The sequence below is a fragment of the Hyperolius riggenbachi genome, chromosome 1, assembly GCF_040937935.1.
Source record: "Hyperolius riggenbachi isolate aHypRig1 chromosome 1, aHypRig1.pri, whole genome shotgun sequence".
In the NCBI taxonomy this organism is placed as follows: Eukaryota; Metazoa; Chordata; class Amphibia; order Anura; family Hyperoliidae; genus Hyperolius; species Hyperolius riggenbachi.
The window spans coordinates 107,051,805-107,076,213 of NC_090646.1; the positions used below are offsets into that span (position 1 = coordinate 107,051,805).

The 24,409-nt window shown below is 47.6% G+C and overlaps 1 protein-coding gene across 4 annotated transcripts in view; it reads left to right on the plus strand.

Annotated features, from left to right (window-relative positions):
• The first annotated feature begins 9,364 nt into the window (after window positions 1-9,364).
• PACRGL (parkin coregulated like) overlaps window positions 9,365-24,409 on the plus strand; it is a 53,374-nt gene continuing 38,329 nt past the window's right edge. Inside the window, exons 1-3 of one of the 4 annotated variants that reach the window (XM_068278050.1) lie at window positions 22,461-22,999; window positions 23,673-23,689; window positions 24,184-24,276. In XM_068278050.1, coding sequence (XP_068134151.1) covers window positions 24,240-24,276 — 37 coding nt within the window. In that variant the 5' untranslated portion in view covers window positions 22,461-22,999; window positions 23,673-23,689; window positions 24,184-24,239. Of the gene's footprint in view, window positions 9,442-22,371; window positions 22,424-22,459; window positions 23,414-23,672; window positions 23,690-24,183; window positions 24,277-24,409 lie in introns of those variants that run through there. The other 3 variants (XM_068278060.1, XM_068278077.1, XM_068278041.1) reach the window with 3 other exon arrangements.

Consider the following 24,409-nt stretch of genomic DNA (forward strand, 5'->3'; position numbering starts at 1 on the left):
ACTATTCCATCACGTTGGAGTCAGCGAATGTAAAACACATCTGGATAGGAACCCAAGAACCTTCCTTTGTTTCCAATTGAAATGTATGTATGTGGCCCTCTGGGCCATCTGCTAGTAAATCTTTCATATTATATAAGCGTAGAAGCCGGCACAGCCGCCGAGGACCTCATGTATGAAAGCTATTCCAGGCTAAAATGTTTCATTGATCAGATCAACTAAATCAGCATCCTTCATCATTACTTTTAAAGTTCAGCTTTGAATATTTCCTGTCATATGTGACATAAGGAGTACAGCAGGAATCTCCCCAGCAGAGGCCAGGGCAGCAAATGCCAGCCAGGAAGTTGTAGATCTCAATCTGATGTATGAGAATAACTCAAAAGTTTGTTCCTTGGTCTCTAAACTAACCGATCAGCTACCTACAGAGATTTTACAGGTTAGGTCTGGAATAGATTCAAGGATAATGACTGGATGCCAATGAGAAATGAGTCCAGTATTACTACTAAAGCATTAGGTCGGGCGTTGCACTGCAGTCTCTAGCATGTCTCACATGAGCGAAAGGAAAATTTGGCCAGATTTATCAAAAAGATTGCAAGAAAATTTTGAGAAAAAGTCCAAAGGTAAAGGCACCCCAGGCAATGGAGAGAAGACACTAGAGGTGGCACAATGTAGATTGGTAAGCTGCTTTCACAATCACCGAGGGGCTGTGGGCACATTACATTGGGGGGGGGGGGGGGGGGCAGTAGGAGGGGGCTGGCAGATGGAGGTGGCGGTGCTGGGTAGATTTCCCATAGATTTCATGCTAAAATATATAGAAAGCGGGGGAGCAGAGTAGTGTATGGGCGGGTGATACATCCCTCTCTGATCAGATTCGATCAGAGAGGGAACTCTTAGCAGGTCGATCTGGTGGCCATGAAGTAATGTATGGCCACCTTTACAGTGAGTTCAGCACAGCAAAAACGGCAATCATATGACCCCGCATCAGAGTGCTCTGACAGGGTCATATGCATAGCGCCGACCAGCTTCATTGCTGTGGAAGTCGGACGGTAACACGCTGTTGACTTTGCGGCCGATTCGGCTCTTGCAGTGCGACGCGGTAAGTGTGCTAGGCCCCATCGCCTTGCATTGTCATTGTGTTAAACTGCAAGGCAAGTAAAACAAGGTAACACAGCGGACACTTGCAAAACGAGTGTAAGAGGGGCCTAAAAGACTGGCTGGCTGGTATGTTGTGACCTTTTTATGCCATAGCAAACTAACAAAGTGAGCTTCCTATCACCCATGATGCATTACTAATAAATATGCAAATTATACCTTTGTGTCCCTGAAAACCAGTGATCAAAATTGGTGGTGTACAATGTGTCCATAATACACAAGGCTTCCAGAGATGCTGGAGGGGGAGAACGGGAGGTTACATTGGGCAGGGGGCTTGAGTTTAGGAGAAGGACTGCTTGGGGGAAGAAGGTATTTATGTGCCTGGAGGTTTTGGTGGGAATAGTCCTGTAGTAGCAGCCTGAGGGTAGTGTTGGGCGAACACCTGGATGTTCGGGTTCGGGAAAGTTCGCCGAACATGGCCGCAATGTTCGGCATGTTCGGGCCGAACCCCGAACTCCCCGAACATCCCGCTTTTGGGGGCCCTATGGGGTCGCAGGCATAAGGGGGGAGCATGCCCCGATCGCGGGGGGGGTCGGAAATTCCCCCCACCCCCTCCGCTAGCGCTCCCCCCTCTGCCCGCTTCCCCATTCAAAAGTTAGGAAGTGAAACTGTACCTGTGCGGCCGGTAGTGGGTGACTGGCAGTGGGCGGCACTATGGAGAGACTGAGGAGGAGGAGGAGTCCGGAGAGTGACGCGTTGAGGGAGGCCGGGCAGCGGGCGGTTCAGCAGTAGTACCGTACTACTGCTGATCCGCCCACTGCCCGGCCTCCCTCAACGCGTCACTCTCCGGACTCCTCCTCCTCCTCAGTCTCTCCATAGTGCCGCCCACTGCCAGTCACCCACTACCGGCCGCACAGGTACAGTTTCACTTCCTAACTTTTGAATGGGGAAGCGGGCAGAGGGGGGAGCGCTAGCGGAGGGGGTGGGGGGAATTTCCGACCCCCCCCGCGATCGGGGCATGCTCCCCCCTTATGCCTGCGACCCCATAGGGGGCCAGTATTCGGGCGAACAGGGCCCTGTTCGTGCCGAACAGGGGCCCTGTTCGGCAAGGCAATGAGCCGTTCGGGCGAACCCGAACAGTTTGGCCGAACACCACCAGGTGTTCGGCCGAACGCGAACATCACCCGATCAGGGTGATGTTCTGCAGAACCCGAACAGTGGCGAACACTGTTCGCCCAACACTACCTGAGGGAAGGAGGTTGAAAAAATGGCAGACGGGGTGGGAAAAGTCGAATATTATCCTGTTGGCCCTGGACCCCATTCTAGATGTGTGTAGAAGGTCCAGCGGTGGCAGGGGTGACCCAATGATCTTCTCAGGCAGCGACACTGATTACCCTCTGGAGTTTGTGCTTGTCGCTTACGTTTTCCCCCATATAACAGACGATGATGGAGGAGCAGAGGACAGATTCAATGGTGGCAGTATAGAACCTGGTCAGCAACTACTGCAGCATACTGATCTTCTCAGTTGCCTCAGCAAGAACAACCTCTGCTGGACCTTCTTTTTCAATGAGCTATCTGGATATTCTATGGTACTGTTCCAAGCCCTATGTCATAGAGCTGTATTAATAACCATATTGCCAAGTTTTCTGACGTGTAGGGCCATATGCAATTCACTATTTAACCAGAGTTTTCTCACGGTTGTTAATAAAATGCCTTTTAAATTAACAACAAGCAAACAAATACTCACAATAATTTTGACAGTACTTTTTCACCTACTTTTTGATACTTTTTCCATTGTAAAGTGCTAAAAAGTTATTTCAAATCGAAGACATATACCGTGGCGCTGTACGAAGTAAGAAATGAACATGGGGTACATAATAATACAGACAAATGGAATACACCAATATACAAAATACATAATTAGTAGCCTGTATTGTCAAATCCTCCAACATGCATTGCCAGAATGGAATCCCACCACCAAGTATTGCCAGGTATTTTAACGAGAATCAACAGAGACAGTTCAAATAATGCCTGAGGGAAACCACTTGCGTCATATGATAAAGCATTTCCAGGAGTGCATCATGCAGGAACGTTCATCTACTGTGAACGGTACCATGAAAGTCGATGGACTTTCATGTTACAATGAAAGGAGGAGTCTGGCCCACAATGTAACAGGTAACTGTACCCGTTCCAAGCATACTGTTCAGTACTGCTTCTCCTTTCACACGTATGTGCAGTGCCGTTGGTTATGACTAGTGTTGGGCGAACAGTGTTCGCCACTGTTCGGGTTCTGCAGAACATCACCCTGTTCGGGTGATGTTCGAGTTCGGCCGAACACCTGATGGTGTTCGGCCAAACCGTTCGGCCGCATGGCCGAACTAAGAGCGCATGGCCGAACGTTCCCCGAACGTTCGGCTAGCGCTGTGATTGGCCGAACGGGTCACGTGGTATCGGACCTGAACGCGCTCTGATTGGCCGAACTGTCACGTGGTTCGGGTAAATAAATACCCGAACCACGTCATATTTCCGCCATTTGTCTGTGGGTTTAGCTTTGGGTAGGCAGGCAGGGTAGTTCGCGCTCCAGCCACGCTAGCCAGGGTCCCCCCAGTCATTGTGTCGCTGCTGGGAATAGTAGTACACCGCTCGCTCAGCATTCTGTTTACTGCCACTCTGTGTACCTCGCTCAGCCACACTATATAGCATTCTGTTTACTGTTCTGTGTCTGCTGGGAATAGTAGTACACCGCTCGCTCAGCCACACTATATAGCATTCTGTTTACTGCCACTCTGTGTACCTCGCTCAGCCACACTATATAGCATTCTGTTTACTGTTCTGTGTCTGCTGGGAATAGTAGTACACCGCTCGCTCAGCCACACTATATAGCATTCTGTTTACTACCACTCTGTGTACCTCGCTCAGCCACACTATATAGCATTCTGTTTACTGCCACTCTGTGTCTTCTGGGAATAGTAGTACACCGCTCACCCGCCACTGTATAGCATTGTGCTCTGTGTCGCTGCTGGGAATAGTGGTACACCGCTCACCCGCCACTGTATAGCATTGTGCTCTGTGTCGCTGCTGGGAATAGTGGTACTGTATAGCATTTCTGTACTGCCACTGTACTGCTGCCAGTCAGCGTGTACTGTAAGGATAAGTGAAATGAGGAAGAAATCCGGTGAAAGAGGGAGGGGCAAGGGAAGAGGTGTTTCCCCTGACGGTTCACGTACAGGCCACAGGGGAGCACCCAAGAAAACCCACTCAATGCCGCCCATGTTGTCCAGGACAACAACCCTCACAAATCCAAAAGAACAGGACCAGATAATTACTTGGATGACCTCTCAAGCGTCCAGCAGTGGGTTAAGCAGCACCAGCACATCACGCACGAGGTCCGAGTCCTCAGCCAGTTACAAGGAGCCAGTGGGCACAAAGCTGACACAACCGGCAGCGACACCACGCACACAACTGCCAGATAACCAGTCCGATGAATTACCTCAGGACACAATGGGGTATTCGCAGGAGCTATTCCCAGCCCAACAAACTTCCACCTTTCAAAGGTCAATGGAGGAACAGCCAGAAATGTTGTGCCCGGATTCACAACCATTAACTGTGGGAAATGCACCGCGCACTGAAATACAAGGCGAGTCCGAGGAGGACTCGGAAACCCAAATCCCAGAGCAAGTTGGGCAGGAGGGGTTGCAATTGCAGGAGGTCGGCCGACAAGGACGTTGGAGTGAGCTGCACAGAGGTGGCCGCCCCCCACGGCGGCGGCCCCCCACAATGACATATGACGAGTATGAGGAGATGGAAGAGGAGGGTATGGACAATGTGAACAGAGACCCAGATTTTGTTTGTGAACGAGAACATCGCCGTCGTAGCAGCAGCACAGATGAGTCTGTTGAAGAACCCACTGCTGCACGAGTTCGCTTTGTGCCACAAGGTAGGCGGCGCGCAATTTCAGGCACCACAAGCGTGGAAGTTCAAGTGAGAGGCAAAAGAGGAGCAAACAGAAATCGCCAGCAAGGCAGGTGCTCCAAAGTCTGGGCTTTCTTTGAAGACTGCACTGAGGATGTTACCATGGCGATTTGCAAGGTGTGCAAGACCCGCCTGAGCAGGGGGAAAAGTATTAACAACCTCTCCACCACCAGCATGAGCCGCCACATGCTATCCAAACATCCCACTCTTTGGGCAAACGCGGCAGGACAGGGTACCAGCAACACTGCCTCCCTTGGGTTCACCAGACTCACCACCAGACCCGCCTCAGCAGCAGCAGTAGCCCAGCCATTGCGTGGTTCACAACATTCACAAACATCAGACGACGCTGACACTGTCACTTTCCGGAGTAGTGCTCTTGAGGTCTCCCAGTGTTCATCAAACACAACAACCAACAGCCCTTCCGTGTGCAGCGCTACGGTTCAGTTGTCTGTGTCGGAGATGTTTGAGCGCAAGAGGAAATTGCCAGCAAATGACCCCCGGGCCGTGGCAGTAACAGCCAGCATAGCCAAGCTTCTGGCCTGCGAAATGCTGCCATATCGAGTGGTGGAGACAAACAGCTTCAAGGGCATGATGTCAGTGGCCATCCCACGTTACGTGGTTCCCAGCCGCTACCACTTTGCGCGCTCTGCAGTGCCTGAGTTGCATGAGCACGTGGTCAGCAAAATAACCCGAAGCTTGAAGAATGCCGTTGCCTGCAAGGTTCACCTCACCACTGACACCTGGACGAGTGCGTTCGGCCAGGGTCGATACATCTCCCTTACCGCGCACTGGGTGAACCTTGTGGAGCCTGGCAGCGATTCCTCACCTGCTACGGCGCGGGTGTTGCCCACGCCGCAAACAGCTGAACCGCCGTCCCTCCCACTGGATAACAACAGCAGCACCTACCTCTCTGACTCCTTCTCCTCCAACGCATCTCAAAGCTGTACCTCATCCGGAAACGCTAACCCAGCAGCAGTAGGATCGTGGAAGCAGTGCAGCACAGCTGTTGGCATGCGTCAGCAAGCGTTGCTGAAGCTGATCTGCCTTGGGGATAAGCAGCACACAGGGGAGGAAATTTGGAAGGGAATAAAGGAACAGACGGATTTGTGGCTGGCACCGCTGGACCTGAAACCGGGCATGGTTGTGTGTGATAATGGGAGTAATCTCATTCGCGCTTTAAGGTTGGCTAAGCTGACACACATCCCTTGCCTGGCGCACGTGATGAACCTAGTAGTTCAGCGGTTCCTGAGGACATACCCAGGCGTGGCCGATCTTCTGTTGAAGGTGCGTCGAGTGGCCAAACATTGTAGAAATTCCAGTACTGCTTCGGGCGCACTCTCCAAGATGCAGGAGCGCTTCAATCTCCCCCACCATCGCTTGCTGTGTGATGTCCCTACGCGCTGGAATTCTACGCTGCACATGCTAGCCCGCTTTTGTGAGCAGAAGAGTGCAGTGGTCCAGTACATGACGGCGCAGTACCGAGGCGCATCCGGACAGCTGCCAAGCTTCTGTGGATCCGATTGGGCCAACATGTTGGACCTCTGCCAAGTCCTCCAAAATTTTGAGCAATCCACGTTGCTTGTGAGCAGTGACAACTCTTCAGTCAGCATTACCATACCACTGCTGTGTTTACTGAAGAGGTCAATGTTGAAAATCAAGGAAACAGTTGTCATGATGCAACTGGGGGAATCTGAAGGAGAAAACGATCAGCGTGATGGTACCAACATCAGGCCATCCGCCTCAGGGAACGCTGGCCCCAGCAGCTATGACGAAGAAGAGGAGGAGGAACAGCTGGAGTTGGAGCAGGAATTTCATGCCACCACTGACGAGGGCCAGAGCGGTGCACGTTGGACTTCCACAATTCAGCGCGAATGGTCAGCAGAAGCAGACCAGGAGGAAGGTGACGACTATGATACATCACAACAACTATCACAACGCTCACAAGAGGATGATGAGGATTCTGGTAGGACTCTGGCACACATGGCTCAATTCATGCTAGACTGCATTGAACGTGACCCACGCATTGTGCGCATTCTGGACAACACCAATTACTGGGTTTAACCCTTCTGGATCCACGGTACAAACACAATGTTCCAAAACTGCTTGAAGAAAGAGTCAGACAGGTCAAAATGGAAGAATACCAGCAGGCCCTTGTGGAGACTTTAGAGAGGAGATTGACATCCTCCCCCTCCTCTAGCCAGTTGTACGCCGACAGACTGACTTCCGCAAACCCAGGACGACCAGGAGGGCAGCAAACAACGCAAGCCGCAGCTAGTGCCCAAAAGGGAATGGTATCGGCAGTGTCCTTGGAGTGGGAAAATTTTCTGACACCCATGCAGCAGCAGCCCACTGAACAGCAAGCGTGCAGATCCACCTCCAACACCGATCGCCTGGAGAATATGGTCAAGGACTACATGTCAGATGACGTAGCTGTGTCGAACAATCCATCTGCACCCTTCAACTATTGGGTATCGAAGCTAGACACCTGGCACGAACTGGCAATGTACGCAATAGAGGTGCTGGCTTGCCCGGCAGCCAGCGTTATGTCGGAACGCTGTTTCAGTGCTGCCGGAGGCATCGTCACAGATCGGCGTATCCGCCTCTCCACAGAAAATGCAGACCGTCTGACTCAAATTAAAATGAATCAATCCTGGATTGGAAATGACTACGCAACACTCCAGGACCCCAACCAAGTAACATGACCAATGAACATCTGGGATGGTGTAGCGTTTCCGGTTCCTGTTTATTGAACCTCTCATCTGTATTACATTTATGACTGCATGGCGGCAAAAAGCATTGCTGCTATATCCGCACGCTTTTTGTCCTCATGCAAGGCCTGGGTTGTTGTGTCTCACAAAGCGTGGCCTTCTCCTCCTGCGCCTCCTCCTGTTCCATCACGTCTGCTGCTGCTGGGTTAGCGTTGCCGCGTGGTCCCTGTTTATTGAACCACTTATCTTTATTACATTTATGACTGCATGGCGGTACAAAGCATGCTATCCGCACGCTTCTTGTCCTCATGCAAGGCCTGGGTTGTTGTGTCTCACAAAGCGTGGCCTTCTCCTCCTGCGCCTCCTCCTGTTCTATCACGTCTGCTGCTGCTGGGTTAGCGTTGCCGCGTGGTCCCTGTTTATTGAACCACTTATCTTTATTACATTTATGACTGCATGGCGGTACCTCATGCAAGGCCTGGGTTGTTGTGTCTCACAAAGCGTGGCCTTCTCCTCCTGCGCCTCCTCCTGTTCCATCACGTCTGCTGCTGCTGGGTTAGTGTTGCCGCGTGGTCCCTGTTTATTGAACCACTTATCTTTATTACATTTATGACTGCATGGCGGTACCTCATGCAAGGCCTGGGTTGTTGTGTCTCACAAAGCGTGGCCTTCTCCTCCTGCGCCTCCTCCTGTTCCATCACGTCTGCTGCTGCTGGGTTAGCGTTGCCGCGTGGTCCCTGTTTATTGAACCACTTATCTTTATTACATTTATGACTGCATGGCGGTACAAAGCATGCTATCCGCACGCTTCTTGTCCTCATGCAAGGCCTGGGTTGTTGTGTCTCACAAAGCGTGGCCTTCTCCTCCTGCGCCTCCTCCTGTTCCATCACGCCTGCTGCTGCTGGGTTAGCGTTGCCGCGTGGTCCCTGTTTATTGAACCACTTATCTTTATTACATTTATGACTGCATGGCGGTACAAAGCATGCTATCCGCATGCTTCTTGTCCTCATGCAAGGCCTGGGTTGTTGTGTCTCACAAAGCGTGGCCTTCTCCTCCTGCGCCTCCTCCTGTTCCATCACGTGTGCTGCTGCTGGTGCTGGGTTAGCGTTACCGGTCCCTTTTCCTGGAACCTCTTCTCTGTATTACATTTATGACTGCATGGCGAAAAAAAGCATGTTACCTGGGCAAAGAAACATGACATTTTCCACATTTAAAAGACAGTTTTTCCTTTGAAACTTTACAATCAATTTTCTCAAAAACTATAAGCTCTTTTTCAAATATTTTTTTTTCCTCTTGTACCCACTCCCAAGGTGCACATACCCTGCTAATTTGGGGTATGTAGCATGTAAGGAAGCTTTACAAAGCACGAAAGTTCGGGTCCCCATTGACTTCCATTATGTTCGGAGTTCGGCGCGAACACCCGAACATCGCGGCGATGTTCGGCGAACGTTCGCGAACCCGAACATCTAGGTGTTCGCCCAACACTAGTTATGACGCACCACACACTGTGTACTCCTCTTCTCCTGACCATCCAGCCATCTCCATCTGCAGCTCTCCTCACACCCATGTTTATCTTCCACTGGCTCTCGTTTGATGTCATGACAACGGATTGGAGATGAACACTGGCTGCAGAAGGCAACAGCTAGACTAAACAACATAATGCTGATATCAGGTAACTAACTATATACTATTCTAATTATTATTGGTAGTATTTATATAGCACCAACATCTTCAGCAGCACTGCACAGAGTATATAGTTCTGTCACTGACTGTCCCTCAGAGGAGCTCACAATCTAATCCCTACCATAGTTATCCCCCTATTTTCTTAATTAAATGTGGGTATAAAATTCTCCTTTTTTTGGAGTATAGGCAGTATTCAATTAACTTTTACTATATAGAGAAGGAGTGCAGTGGAATTATATTTAAAGTGGAACTGATAACTCTGTAAAAAATAAGAGGTTCACTTACCTGGGGCTTCTGCCAGCCCCCTGCAGCCGACCTGTTCCCATGCAGCCACTCACCGATGCTCTGGTCCCATGCCACAGCTCACTTTCACTTTGCGCAGTTTGGGGGAACTGCGCCTGCGCGTCGCTGGCCGTGCACATCCTCGTATACGCTCCTGTAGCCGGACGTGTACTGTGCAGGCGCAGTAGAGATTTTCGTGTACTGCGCCTGCGCAGATCACTCCTGGCTACAGGAACATATACTAGGATACGTGTGGCCAGGGCGCAATGGAGGTTGTTTAAGTCGACCTCCATTATGGGAAAAAAAGTGAGCTGCGGCAGGGAAACCGATGATCGGTCCAGGACTGCGAGGGCACAGGTCGGCTGCAGAAGCCCCGTGTAAGTGAAACTCTTATTGTTTTACAGTTTTCAGTTCTGCTTTAACATATACGTTCCGTCCTCTTTACTTTTTGACTGATATGTTTGCTTTGAAGTCATGTAAAGATATTTCCTCATCCAGATATTGCGGCTATTTCTTAAACATTCAACTTCCAACAGATGAGAGAAGTTTTACTTAAATGCAGTCGCTCAGAACCATGAACTGTGCTGCTCACCTCTCCAAATGAATACTGAATGAGGTGGCTGTCCAGAATAATTTAAGTGTGGCACTGCCATCTAGTGGCCAAAGTCATTTAATGTAAGTAAATGCTGTAACTGAGACTGTAAATCAGGACAACTATAACTTAGGGCCAGTTCCCATGGGCTGCTTCTGCCTGGCTTCCAGCGTCTCGTTCGGAGGTGTCTTGTTTGGGCTTTTGGCAGCATCCCGTCGCGTCTGCCTTTCTTGTCCCTGCAGGAGGACGAAAGGACACAGCTTAATCGACCCTTGGAAGCCGCTTTTAGCGCCAGGGTCGCCTGAAAGGATGGGGAAACTCGGGATCAGAACGCCGCATCTGCGCAAACAATGGCAAAAGCCCAATACAATTGTTCCCATTCACTTGAATGGGAGCATTTAACGACAAGTCCTGGACGCCGGCGGTAAACGCCCGCCAAGCTTCTATGTGAGTCGGCCCTTAGCTGCAAACCATAAATTGGTACTTTCCCTGCTGGGAGCTAATGGCATTATAGGACCTGTTCACACTGTTAATCACAAAACCCAAAAATAAATTAACATGCAACTGAACTGAATGTATTTTTGCTCTTTTGCACCATGTGATTTCTTGCATTTTGTACGTCTGCTTGCATATTAAATCAAGAAATTGGTTGAATTGAGTAATCCAGGGCCACCCTATCTAAAGGGGATTTCTGTGCTACCTATATTATCTAAGAGGGGGTTTATGGTGCATACCTATGATTCAGCTGCTGGGAGATTTGGGCACAGGGTAAAGCTGATAAACGGCTCAGCTATACTGTTCTAGGCTACCTATACTGGGGCATCTATACCTGGCTACCTATATTGGGTGCACCCCTACCTAGCTACTTATTCTGGGAGCACCTATACCTGGCTACTTATACTGGAGGCACCTATACCTCGCTACTTATACTGGAGGCACCAATACCTAACTACTGATACTGGGGACACCTATACCAGAGTACCTATACTGGGTGCACCTGTACATGGCTACGTATACTGGTGGCACCTATACTAGACTACCCAGGGCCGGATTTCTGGGAAGGCCAGAAAGGCCATGACCTAGGCCTAGGGCGATAAAATCAGATAAGATAAGAAGGGCGGCAGGACTTGGAAAGAGAAGAGGTCATATGTCAAAGTAAATCACCTCTTCTGGTCCCGCAGTAGCTGAATTCCAGAGTTCCCCAATCCCTGTATCTCTCTCTCACATTTCCTGATGTGACAATCAGCATCTGATGATACATTCCTCTGTATGATGGACATATAGTACAAGTCTATGGCCCATATGCAATTAATTTTTTTTACCTGAGTTATCTCCTAGAAGATAATTTTCATCTTCTCTGTAAACTAAATTTTCAACATCTTACAATTTAAAAAGTACCCAAAAGTTGATGAAAAAGTGCTATCCTATTTATTTTGAGTATTTGTTTGCTTGCTGTATGACTTAAAAGGCATTTTATGACAAGTTGTAAAAATATCACCTAGGAGAAAACTCAGGAGAAAAAGTGAATTGCATATGGCCCTACTTGTATGTGAGAAATACCAGAGATTTACATTACAAAGCAGATAGAACTAAGTTCTGCTGGATTTTAATGCAGGCATTTACAAACATCAGTGAGCTCTGCTAGTTTATTCACCTCTTTTACAGCTGTGACACTGACCCCAGCAGTTGTTAATTACTTTATCTATCCCTAATTTATGACCGGTTTCTCTTTTATTTCCTAGCTAGCATCTCTTGTCTGCTTCAGTTAACTCTTTTGTGACTCATTTTTTGTCCTTCAGCTCCTACCATCTATGAGGACTGCAGGAATAAAAATGTTGTTTGCTTCCCTTTCATTGCTAAACTTTCACCTGAGCTGTTACTACCTCTATGCTGGTGTGTATGGTTTGGCATTCTTCTGCTTTCCTGTAGCAGTAGAGCATTGTACATGTTAGCCATCAGCGAAAGCAGGGAGTTTTGAATCCGAATGATACCATTTATTGGCTTAAAAGAAAAGGAGTAAGCTTTCTGCTAATAAGCCTTCTTCAGACTGTTCCCGTATACTGTCAATATGTTAGGCAGAGTTCCCCAACCCTGTCCTCAAGGCCCACCAACAATACATGTTTTGCAGAAAACCACAAGCATTCCCAGGTGAGGTAATTAGTGTCTGAGCAGAAATGATTAACTACCTCTGTGGATTTCCAAAAAACATGCAGTGTTGGTGGGCCTTGAGGACAGGGTTGGGGAACACTGTGTTAGAGCACACCACCATATGTACATTCAGCATTCAAAAGAGATACATAGATTTTTCAGCAAATATAAATAATTGTCATTCAGATGCTTTAAAGTGGAGCTGAACTCTTGTACAGGACAGAAGGAAAACATAGAGAAATGCACCCTGTATGTATATAGAGAGCCTGTCTAATTCCCCCTCATCTGTGTCTAATCACAAGTTGTAATTTGATCTCTCCCCTGTGTCACCTGACTGCCACAACAACTAAGCTCATTTGAAAGCACAGGATGTTAACAATATGTCTGCTTCCATGAAAGCAGAAAGTAGACACACTGCAGATGTATTGCAGGATTTGTATCAGCTGTAACAAAGAAATGTTTTTCTATAAACGTTATGTTGTTGCATATCTTTTAGAGCAGAGAGGAAGTTTTGCGTTCAGGCCCACTCTAATTATAACAGAACATCCTAAGCGGGTCTTGACAGGATGTTTGCTACTTATCTGTTCTCTGTTTTGGATGGGCTTATCTTCACTGCCCTGCCACCTGTTTGTGACTCTAACTGCAGCGAGTCGCACAGAGGACAAAGAAGCAGCGCATGCTCTGGCCACTCGCCCTCCCTGTAATTTCTTGCTCCTGCCCAGTTGTACACAGCACATGAGGCCAGTACAGTGTTATTTATGCATTCTTGACAAGTACCGGTCATAAATCAGCGTCATTTCTAAAGTATGCATGCCCAGAACACTATGGGCTGCTGTGCACATTCGGGCAGGTGCGCAATTTACAGGAATGATTTGTTGAATGGGGGGCAGAGCAGCACAACTGAAATGAGCCCATTCAAACCAGTGATCACTAGTCAGAGTGTTGGACAGAATATTTTTTGGTGGTGGTGGGGGGGACGGTTGGTGACAGCAAACCTAGGGCACTGGAAAGTACAAATCCGGCCCTGAGACTACCTATACTGGGGGCACCTATACCAGGCTACCTATTGTGGGGGCACCTATGCCAGTCTACCTATGCAGGGTGCACTTATGCTAGACTGCCTATACAAGGAGCACCTATACCAGGCTACCTATACAGGGAGCACCTATACCAGGCTGCCTATACAGGGGACACCTACTGTATACAAGGCTACCTATACTAGGGGCACCTATATCAGGCTCTCTACACTGGGGGCACTTATACCTGGCTACCTATACTGTAAGTATGTTTAGTTTTTAATAACCTGCCTGGCCTACCTTACCAATTTCTGTTTTGAGGGGGGCATTCCAAAGTTTTGCAGGGGGGACGAGTGATTTCTAGTTACGCCCCTGTTTGTAAAGCTTTTGTTAATGTAATACTATGGGGGATTTTGTAAAAATCACATCCCTCAAGTGGGATCACACACATAGCATTACATTAGCAAGAGCCTTTCAAATCACAAGCACTTAGAAAAGCTCTGCTAGTGGGTCCCAGGCCTTACATTGTATAAGTAACCAGAAGTCCCCTATAGATAGTATAGGTAACCAACAGTTCCTACAGATATTATAGGTAACCAGGAGTCCCCATTTGATAGCATAGTCCACCCCCATAGGTAGTTTAGGTGGCCAGGAATCATGTATTGATAGGATGTGTAACCAGGAGTAATAAGACACACCTGACTATAAGACTAACCTAGGTTTAGAGGGGGAAGAACCAGAAAAAGAATATTCTAAACCCGGTGCATCTTAAAGGTGCAAGGGCGTCCTCTGGAGAATTAGCGCTGGTGTCAGTATCCCCCCCCCCCCCCCCCAAGCTGCCAGCTCTCCCTCCAGGTCTGTCAGGTCTCCCAGAGGTGACCCCCACCCAAGTTGTCTTCTGCCCCCTTCACCCACCAAGTTAATAGTGATCCCAATGCAGGCTCTGCAGAGTATGGCAGCAGTGGAGCATACTCACCTGTCTGGGCGGTACGCTCCTTCCTGTGACTTTCTTCATCGTCGCTGGTGTCGCAGAACAGGTGCCAGCGAGTATGAAGAAAGAAGTCACAGAAAGGAAGAAGCTCACCATCCGGACATGTGAGTACACTCCACTGCTGCCATACTCTGAAGGGATCACTATCAACTTGAGGAGGGAGGGGGGGCAGAAGACACTTTGGGGAAGGGGGGATGCTTTGATTTTGGAAACCTGTCTCCACCGTACAATAAGTCCATAAGACTTGGAGACAGAGACCAATCAGAATCGACAGGCACTTATTTTCATTGGTCCAATTCAAGCTGCACGCAATTTCAATGAAATCTGAATGCACATCAGAATTATTTGCAGCTTATCCAGGTTTTCCAGGCTACATGCAAATTTAATGCAGCTTCAGGGCAAATCAAAATTCCAAGGAAGTGCATTCGATAGCTCCACAATAGCCATTTAAATGGCTGAATAATCAGCACCTCACTGTCCATTTCTAGTTATAGAGTACAGGGCCTATGCCTGTCCAGAAATTCCACCCTTGCTACAAGAGAAATTAGCTGCGTAGTAATGTTTCTGAATCACACATGTGCAGGACGCTGTTGCTATGGATGTTATTTAGGAGTGTGATCCAAGAGGGCACGTGGAGTGCACAGAATATGCTGTTGTCCCTGTTCTAACTGAAACCAGTGTGAGCTGTGAATGGGGACTACAAGCATATGCTGAGGTTGGTTTTGGGCAGAGCCGGGACAAGGTCCTCCAGCACCCAAGGCTGAGACACCAAAGTGCGCCCCTCCATCCCTGCCGCCCCAGCCATCACACACTGATTGCTATTAGACTAAGAAGCGCCACAGGGCCCACAACCTCCCCAACACCTTAATATCTAGTTATCTGGCGTGCAGTCACTGCTATGTATCCCCTTTTCTTATTTCTTTCTGCTTCAAACACAATTAGGAATGACAGCTGAATGAATTGTGCGCCCCCTCCTACACTGCGCCCTGAGGCTGGAGCCTCTCCAGCCTATGCCTCGGCCCGGCCCTGGTTTTGGGACACATATTTTATGGGAAGAATGCATTTATTTGATGCATATGTTTGTAATATGCATTTGAAAAGTTAGTTCTAAAATGCCTGTATGAAAAATGGGTGTTCGGTAATTTTGGAACCACATAATGCAAACAGGACTTATATCTACGTTCAGTGTAGTTGTGGAGAGTAAAATAAGGCACACCTGGTACCATTTTGACCATGACAAGTTGTAGAATACATTTTGGTATGTTTTTGGGCCCTTTTCCATGGGAGGCTGGACTGCGTGCTCAGTGAGCAGTTACCAGTCTGCAGCAAGCAGTTGCCAGGTGGCAGCAAGCAGTTGTGAGAGTCTGAGTCTTTTCACTGCCTATCAACTGCTCGTGGAAAAGACCCCTTAAAGAGGAGCTGTCAGCCATATTATCTCAGAAAAAAAACACATATATAAGTAGATAAATCCTTGCTCTACTTATATAACATATGTATTACACTGTCCACATTTTGATTTTAGTGATTTTTCTACAGTAAAAAAAGATACAATCTTTCTTAGCATTTCCCATCTTAACTGTGGCTATTTTGAAGCCAATCCTGATGTAATTTCCTCCCTAATCTTCTCTGCCTGATTTGCCCACCCTTCACTATAGAAAGTGCATTGTCTCAGCATGAGAAATACTGGACAATCAGAGAGGAACAGAGGTGTGGGAGTGGAAAGCAGGAGGGAAAGAGGCTTCAGCCAATCGGGCTGCATTAGTTAAGTCTGAGGGGAAAGTAGAGAATCAAACGAGGACAACCCAGCATGCCCTGCAACTTCCTTTTTGTGTACCAAATGTTGTGTGTACCAAATAGGAGTCAGGTAAACTGGGGAATTATCATTTATAAACAAGAAAAGTAATAGTGATTTTAACTTTTGGATTGCCTGGTTAGTATCCTTATTACTTGTTTACCAGATAAAAATAAAGAATAGATTTTTGATTTTATGCCCGACAGTAACACTTGAAAGAAAACCCGAAGTGACATGTGACATGATGAGATAAATGTGTATGTATAGTGCCAAGCACACAAATAACTAGGCTGTGTTCCTTTTTTTTCTCTGCTTGAAAGAGTTAAACATCAGGTATGCAAGTCACAGTTTCTGTCCGGGTCAGACTGGGTCAGCCTATAGCATAACTTTCACTGATTAGTAATTACAGCCATAAAATACTTTCCTGTCAGTAAATGGTTTCTGAGAGCAGGAAAGAGATAAAAAGGATCAATACCTCACAGATTTTATCTCTAGCATACTTCAATGGAAGTATCATTGAGCAGAGACAATGACACAGTAAAAATTTAATAAGACTGTGGGATACATAAAAAAATTATTTTTAGGATAAGGAGGATAGATACAATTGTTTTTCTCATCAGTTTATGTTCACCTCGGATGTCCAGCTTGGACTCATGTCACATAAAAAATAGGTTTGGACAAATGCAATCAAAACATAAAAAGTTGTTTTCAAAATTATGATCAAACTTGGGCAAAGTTTAGCAAAACTACATGAGACGTGGTAAAATCTTAACTGTGATAAGTGGTAGAATATACTTTAGAGTGTTTTAGGGTTGAGGCCTATGTCTTGTGTATCCTAGTGACAAACTCAAAAGCAATAACATTTTTGTATATTCTGCACTGAAATAAAAGACTTGTAAAATGAAAATAAAGTGACAGAACGTAAAAGAAAATACATATTTTGTTACCTTAAAAACTTTGCTTTTTAAATATGTATGCCATGAGGGTATATTACTATTATTTTTGCAAATAAGATCTTGCAATCATCGATAGTGTAAAATGAGGAATCAAATAACACAAAACAGAAAAAAGTCACCTTTATTTTCAAATACAATATTGTCTCCATACATTGTACTAGGAACATAATCTAAACGTTATAATAACCAGGATGAATAAACAAATAAGATGAATGGGTTTAACTTATATGTAGCACTGCTTACACAATAAACCGCCGTTGAGTGGAGACCGAAGGTCTGTGTATCACTGCCTGGAATAGCGGAGCAATCAGTTTGGCGGAGATTGAAGGACTTATCTACCTGACGGAGGGGTTATTAGGCTACTGATAAGTACTTCTAAGGACTCCAGCAGTAATACTATCTATCTGCACCGAAGAGGTCATTTATTGATTTACGCTTAATGATATACCTGGACTTTTCCATTAGTCCACCGTTGTTGGATTAAGTGGTTAAACGGCTTTGGCAGCAAGTTCTCTATTCCCCTACACTTATGCAATTCTTCAAAAGATTGGCCGATCTGGACAATTGCATGTGTGTGCAGTGTGAATGTATTGTGTGCGTGAAGAGCGCTCCTGTAGTTAGCCCTGCGTGGAATTTTATGGGGGGAGGTTTAGGGTAGAGGGGATACCAGTTTATAGAAATATGTGATTTGGATCAATAAAGTTTTTTTCATTTTTATAGTTCATTGAGTGGCACTCACTTTTTCTTCTCTGGCTGGCAAATTGTTTTGTGGGCATGCCTTCCCCAGTTAAAAACTGGGTGAACTAAACACTAACAACCTGTGCACCGGATCAAACTAATTTTTGTGGTTCCCTGCTCCCATCTCAGTGGCCGTCTGTAAGGGTTTAACACTAATGGCCATTTCCTGGTGACTGGGAGAGTTATTCACCCATTCAATCACCAAAGCTACATACAACTGCTATAAGCATACCATTACTTGCATTTAAAAATACTCTGGAGGTACTCTTTAAGGGCTTGATTCACAAAAGAGTGCTAACTGTTAGCACGGCCGTTTTCGCGCAAATTTTCGCATTGCGCGATTGCGAATTTTCGCGCGAAACAATAACGGTTTCGTGCGCAAACGCAAATTTTCATGCGAAAACGATATCGATTTTGCGTGAAAATTTGCGTTTGCGCATGAGAACAATATCGTTTCACGTGAAAATTCGTGATCCCGCGCAATGCGAAAATTCGCACGAAAACAGCCGTGCTAACAGTTAGCACTCTTTTGTGAATCAAGCCCTAAGTATTCCTTTGTTTAATATTGTATCTATCTCTTAGAAGAATGAGTAGCACTGGCATGAGGATCAGTGATAGTAATTTTGGGGCATATAGTTTTAACCACTTCACATCCAGACTTGGTTTTTCTGGACCAGAGCCATTTTGATGTTTTAGTAGTTTTATATACCTATTTAATCAGCAATAACTTTATCCCTACTCATAACACCTAAATGATCTATATAGACAAAGTAGACTTTCATTGGGGGTTATTTTGCCCCAAGAAAATTTTTTACTTTCTATGCATTTTAATGAGAAAAAGAAGAAAAAAAAATGAGGAAATGCATTATTTCTCAGTTTTCACCAATTTCAGTTTAAAAAAAATGTGCTACAGTAGATTAAAAAAAAAACATGCACAAGGATTTTGAATGGAGGGCTCATTTATCATTGTCCTACATGAATGCTGATTACATCACCAAGCCGGGATCCGGATATTTGGCATCACGGGGCTGAGTGTGGAGCTGGGCATGGAGGCTCCGCCTGCAGGATGATCACAGAACCCAGCAAGGTGAGACAGGCTCCTTGCAGCAGCATTTTTTTTAGCAATCTGAGCTCCAGTGGCGAGGCCCTTTTCTTCAAAGGAGTGGGGCTACATGCCAGATCTTGGCTGATACAGGGCTCCAGTGACACATCAAATGTAACCTGCTGGCCCATTCTAATTCATCCTCATTAGAGGATTGAGTAGCTTTAAATGGTCACCAGAGGAGCACTTTAACCCTTTCCAATCCATTTTAATTCACTATGCGGGAGTCGTGGGCGATCTCGGTGATCTGCGCTGGGGGGAGCTGGTGGATTCTCTACCTCCTTGCACTAGTGTGAAGAGGTGATCCGTCCATTAGCGAGGAAGGGACTCACTGTGGACAGGGCCAACACACACTCATCTGCTGTAAGTTTCCATTTCACACATCAGCATAAAATAGGCTGACCAGGCGTCCTCTTTTGCCCGGACAGGTCCACTTTTTCAGACCTGTCCGGGCCGTCCTACCGGGTTTTTGAAATGTCCAGGTGAAGAGAGCCGAACACGAGCGAGCCGAGCGGCAGAAGAGCCGATGCAGAGAGCCGAACACGAGCGAGCCGATCGGCAGAAGAGCCGATGCAGAGAGCAGAACACGAGCGAGCCGATCGGCAGAAGAGCCGATGCAGAGGGCCGAACACGAGTGAGCCGAGCGGCAGAAGAGCCGATGCAGAGAGCCGAACACGAGCGAGCCGATCGGCAGAATAGCCGATGCAGAGAGCCGAACACGAGCGAGCCGAGCGGCAGAAGAGCCGATGCAGAGAGCTGAACACGAGCCGACTCTTTGGGAGCCGAGCAGCCAAGCACAAGCCAGAAGAGCCGAGGCTTTAAAGAGCCGGAATTCCCACCACTAGACTGAGTCTCAGTCTAGTGATGGGAATTCCAGCTCTTTAAGCATCAGCTCTTCTGGCTTGCTTGGCCGCTCGGCTCCCAAAACGGCTCTTCATGATGGGAACCAGCCAGACCGGCGCATAGCAGCCTCATGGTGGACTTTAAATACTGGACGTGACCGATGATGCATTTGAATTCTCCGGTGCACGGCTGGTGTGGCTGACGCTGACTCGGCTCCTATCTCCTGCCGATGTGAGGTGTATATGCTGCCAATCTCATTGCACTTGTGGGGAAATGTGCTGCCAATAAGATTGCATTTGTGGGGAAATGTGCTGCCAATCTCATAGCATTTGTGGGGAAATCTGCTGCCAATCTCATTGCATTTGTGGGGAAATCTGCAGCCAATCTCATTGCATTTGTGGGGAAATCTGCTGCCAATCTCATTGCATTTGTGGGGAAATATGCTGCCAATCTGATTGCATTTGTGGGGAAATCTGCGGCCAATCTCATAACATTTGTGGGAAAATCTGCTGCCAATCTCATTGCATTTGTGGGGAAATTTGCTGCCAATCACATTGCATTTGTGGGGAAATCTGCTGCCAATTTCAATGCATTTTTGGGGAAATCTGCTGCTAATAAGATTGCATTTGTGAGGAAATCTGCTGCCAATAAGATTGCATTTGTGGGGAAATGTGCTGCCAATCTCATAGCATTTGTGGGGAAATCTGCTGCCAATCTCATAGCATTTGTGGGGAAATCTGCTGCCAATCTCATAGCATTTGTGGGGAAATCTGCTGCCAGTCTCTTTGCATTTGTGGGGAAATCTGCTGCCAATCTCATTGCATTTGTGGGGAAATATGCTGCCAATCTGATTGCATTTGTGGGGAAATATGCTGCCAATCTGATTCCATTTGTGGGGAAATATGCTGCCAATCTCATTGCATTTGTAGAGAAATATGCTGCCAATCTGATTCCATTTGTGGGGAAATCTGCTGCCAAATATTATTGCATTTTGTGGGGAAATCTTCTGCGAATCTGATTGCATTTTGTGGTTGGCCGGCCCTCCACCATGTGGTCTGGAAAAAAAAAATGGCCCTCCATGCCCGCGAAGTTGGACAGCACAGTGCTAAGGTCTTGTATATTTGGCCCCACCCATGACCACGCCCACATGCTGTTGTGATCGTCCTCTTTTTTGGAAATCAAAATATTGTCACCCTAGCATAATACATTATACACGGCACAGCCTGGTGCTAAAGGGGATAAAAGTGTTGGACTAAGAAGGGACTGATGCTGTGCTGGATTAGATTTGGTGGTGGCCAAGCACTGGGGATTCCAAGTGCACCAGAAGTAATATTTATATTAAGTGACTCAGGGGTTATCAAAGTGTCAGATCTGAATGGGCTGATGTCCTATTACATCTGTCAACAGCACCCCTAGCGGCAGTCATTATGCTTCTTGTCGGAATATGTCCGATATCAAGTGTTGGGTGGAATAATCTGATAGTGGATTGGAAAGTATTAAGTCTTGTTCAAACTTAATACTTTCCGATGGTTCTCGGCTGAGGTGGCCAATCAGAGCTGCCTTTGCTGATAATGTAGTGTGTACAGCGGTCCACAATCCCCTTCAATGTGTTGGTGAGCAGTCTGCCTGGCAGATTGCCTTGACTGTGCAGGCTGAGGGCATTGTTCTACCACTCATTTGTTGTACGCTGCACAGTTTGCCCTCCTCCCCCTGGGCCCTGCATAACAAAAGAACACAACTGTACCGACTGGGCTCCGAACCTTGCTGAGTAGTAGTCCTTTGTATGCGTGTCCAAAGAGGTAATTTCAAAACTATTATGACACAGATGATGTCTAGCAACAAGACTAAATGTACTACTCTAGTTAAAGTGGACCTGAACTCTTGAACAGGACAGAAGTAAAAGAGAGGAATGCACCCTGAACGTATTTTGAGCGTTTAACTTGTCTAATACCCCCTCATCTGTGGCTAATAACCACCGTAATTTGATCTCTCAGCTGTGTCAGCTCAGGAATCTCCTCTGCCCTGAAAGAGCAGCTAATTTGTAAACACAGGATGTTAACCCCATGTTTGCTTCCATGAAAGCAGGAAGCAGACACACTACATATTTATTGCAGGATTTGTATCAGCTGTAACAAATAAATGTGTTTTTTCTTTGAAAGTTATTATGCTGTTGAGAGGAAGTTCAGGTCCGCTTTAACTAGCAGGTACAAACAGGATTTTTCCTTTTCATACAGTCCCTATTTACTCCCCTTCAGACCACCACAGTGGACTCCTTCTGTTAGTAGCAAGAACCATGGTACGCAGCAGCTGCCGCAGCAGCACGAACAGAGTCCCCGCCACTGCGAAGGAAAGAGTTAACTTCAGGTATAATCAGAAACAAAGCTTTTCACACAACTCAAGCGACAACTGCACCCTTTTGCACCTCTCGGGCCGCCGTCTGACAGCCGTGGTTGCCATAGCAGCAGAGGAGGTTTGTTTTTGCAGCCCGGTGGAAGCAGCGCGAGCGGCCAGGTAATAGTGGAGTGATGGAGTGTCAGAGCTCGTGCTACGGAGGCCGGGATAGCATGCGTGTGCGTCCCCCCTGCCTGGCACAGAGTGTCTCTACTGGGCTCATCTATGCTGGAATGCAGCCCCCTATAGCCAGACGTGCACTGCAACTCCCATCATTTTTATCCCTCATTCCTTTCTTAGCGTTCTCATACAGCCTGAGTCTTGACATTCAGGGTTGGGGAATTGTATTTTATTACATTTACCCGAATATCTGCTCTCCACTGTATCCAGCATTCCTGCCACATTGCCACCTGTCTGTTCTCTGATATTTCTTTTACTAGAGAAGAGATCTACTGGAAGGGAAAAGATGCAAGAAAATGTGCCCAGCCCTTAAAGGGGAACTGTAGTGAAAATAACATTATCTTTTACAATATTCATTTATAGATTGCAGTATTTAGGCAGTGTTTGGCAATTGTACAATCTTCTTTATTTCTGATTTACGTTCTGAAATGTGTCAATGGTGGTGACATCTTTAGTTCTGGACAGCTTTGGCTGAACTCTGCCTCTGACACAGTCCTGCCAGGACACCTGGGTTAGGCCCGGTTCACACTTGCGGTGGCCCTCCGGAATCGCCGTGCCGGAGCCGCACCGCCTGCAGAACGGACGCACGGCATAGCAATTAAAGCCTATGCGTCCGTTCACATGGGTCCGTTCTGCAGAACCGGAGCCGGATCCGGACTCCGGCCTCCGTTCCAACATGCGCTATTTTTTCATCCGGCCCCTCCGGCAGCCGTATCCGGGGCGGAGCCGGACTGCACCATCCGGCCAATACAAACAAATGGGAACCGGAGGCCGCACAACACACTGGCTGAGAAATCCGGATCTTCTACCCCACTTCCTATGCGGATTTTTGCGGCGATATTGGCTGGGGACACATGGGCAAGCATTTTGGAGTGGAGCAGCACGAGCTGGAGGTGTTGGCAGGATGTTGGCAGCATGTCGGAGGTGGAGGTGAGTGCTAAACAGCAGAGGGCCTGATTCCACAGGTCCCCCTTCTGCTGACCTCCCAGACCCCAACATTTTTTTTTTTTTTTACGTATATTTTGCCAAACGGATCCGGATCGCATCCTGATTGCCACCTGATGCAACCTGACCGGACCCGGATCGGATCCGGATCAGAACCGTACGGTTCCGATCCGGATCCGGTCCGGATCCGGTCAGGTCATCCGGTCCGTTTGGCAAACAACCGCTAATGTGAACCGGGCCTTAGAATCTCAGCTCTGCCTGTTAAAGAGACACTGAAGCGAGACTAAATCTCGCTTCAGGTCTTATATATAGCAGGGGCACGTGTGCCCCTGCTAAAACGCCGCTATCCCGCGGCTTAACGGGGGTCCCTTCACCCCCAACCCACCCCCCGCAAACCAGGGTCGGAAAAAAGGTCGCTGGACCTGATCTTCCTGGAGGCAGGGCTAACGGCTGCAGCCCTGCCTCCAGTCGCGTCTATCAGACGCGCATCGCCGCCTCTCCCCCGCCCCTCTCAGTGAAGGAAGACTGAGAGGGGCGGGAGAGAGGCGGAGGTACGCGTCTGACAGACGCGCATGGGGCAGGGCTGCGGCGGTTAGCCCTGCCCCAACCAGGAAGCGCTCCCCCGCTGCTCGGAGGGGGTTTGGGGGGACAGGGACCCCCGTTAAGCCGCGCTATAGCGGCGTTTTAGCAGGGGCACGCATGCCCCTGCTAGCTATGAGGTCTGAAGCGAGATCTATTCTCGCTTCAGACTCTCTTTAACTAAGCCAGCACTTAGAGCTCTTTCACACCAGAGCCCTTTTTCAGCGTTTTAATGCAAAGTCTATACTTTGCGTTAACCAAGGTAAAAGGTAAGTCCATAGACTTTCATTTTACCTTTCACACCCGACCTTTCGATGCATTGCGGTACAACACACCCGGGAGCATTTTATCGTCGGGAATCGGCGTTTCCCCGTGGGGCTAATTGATACTACCGCCGCTACT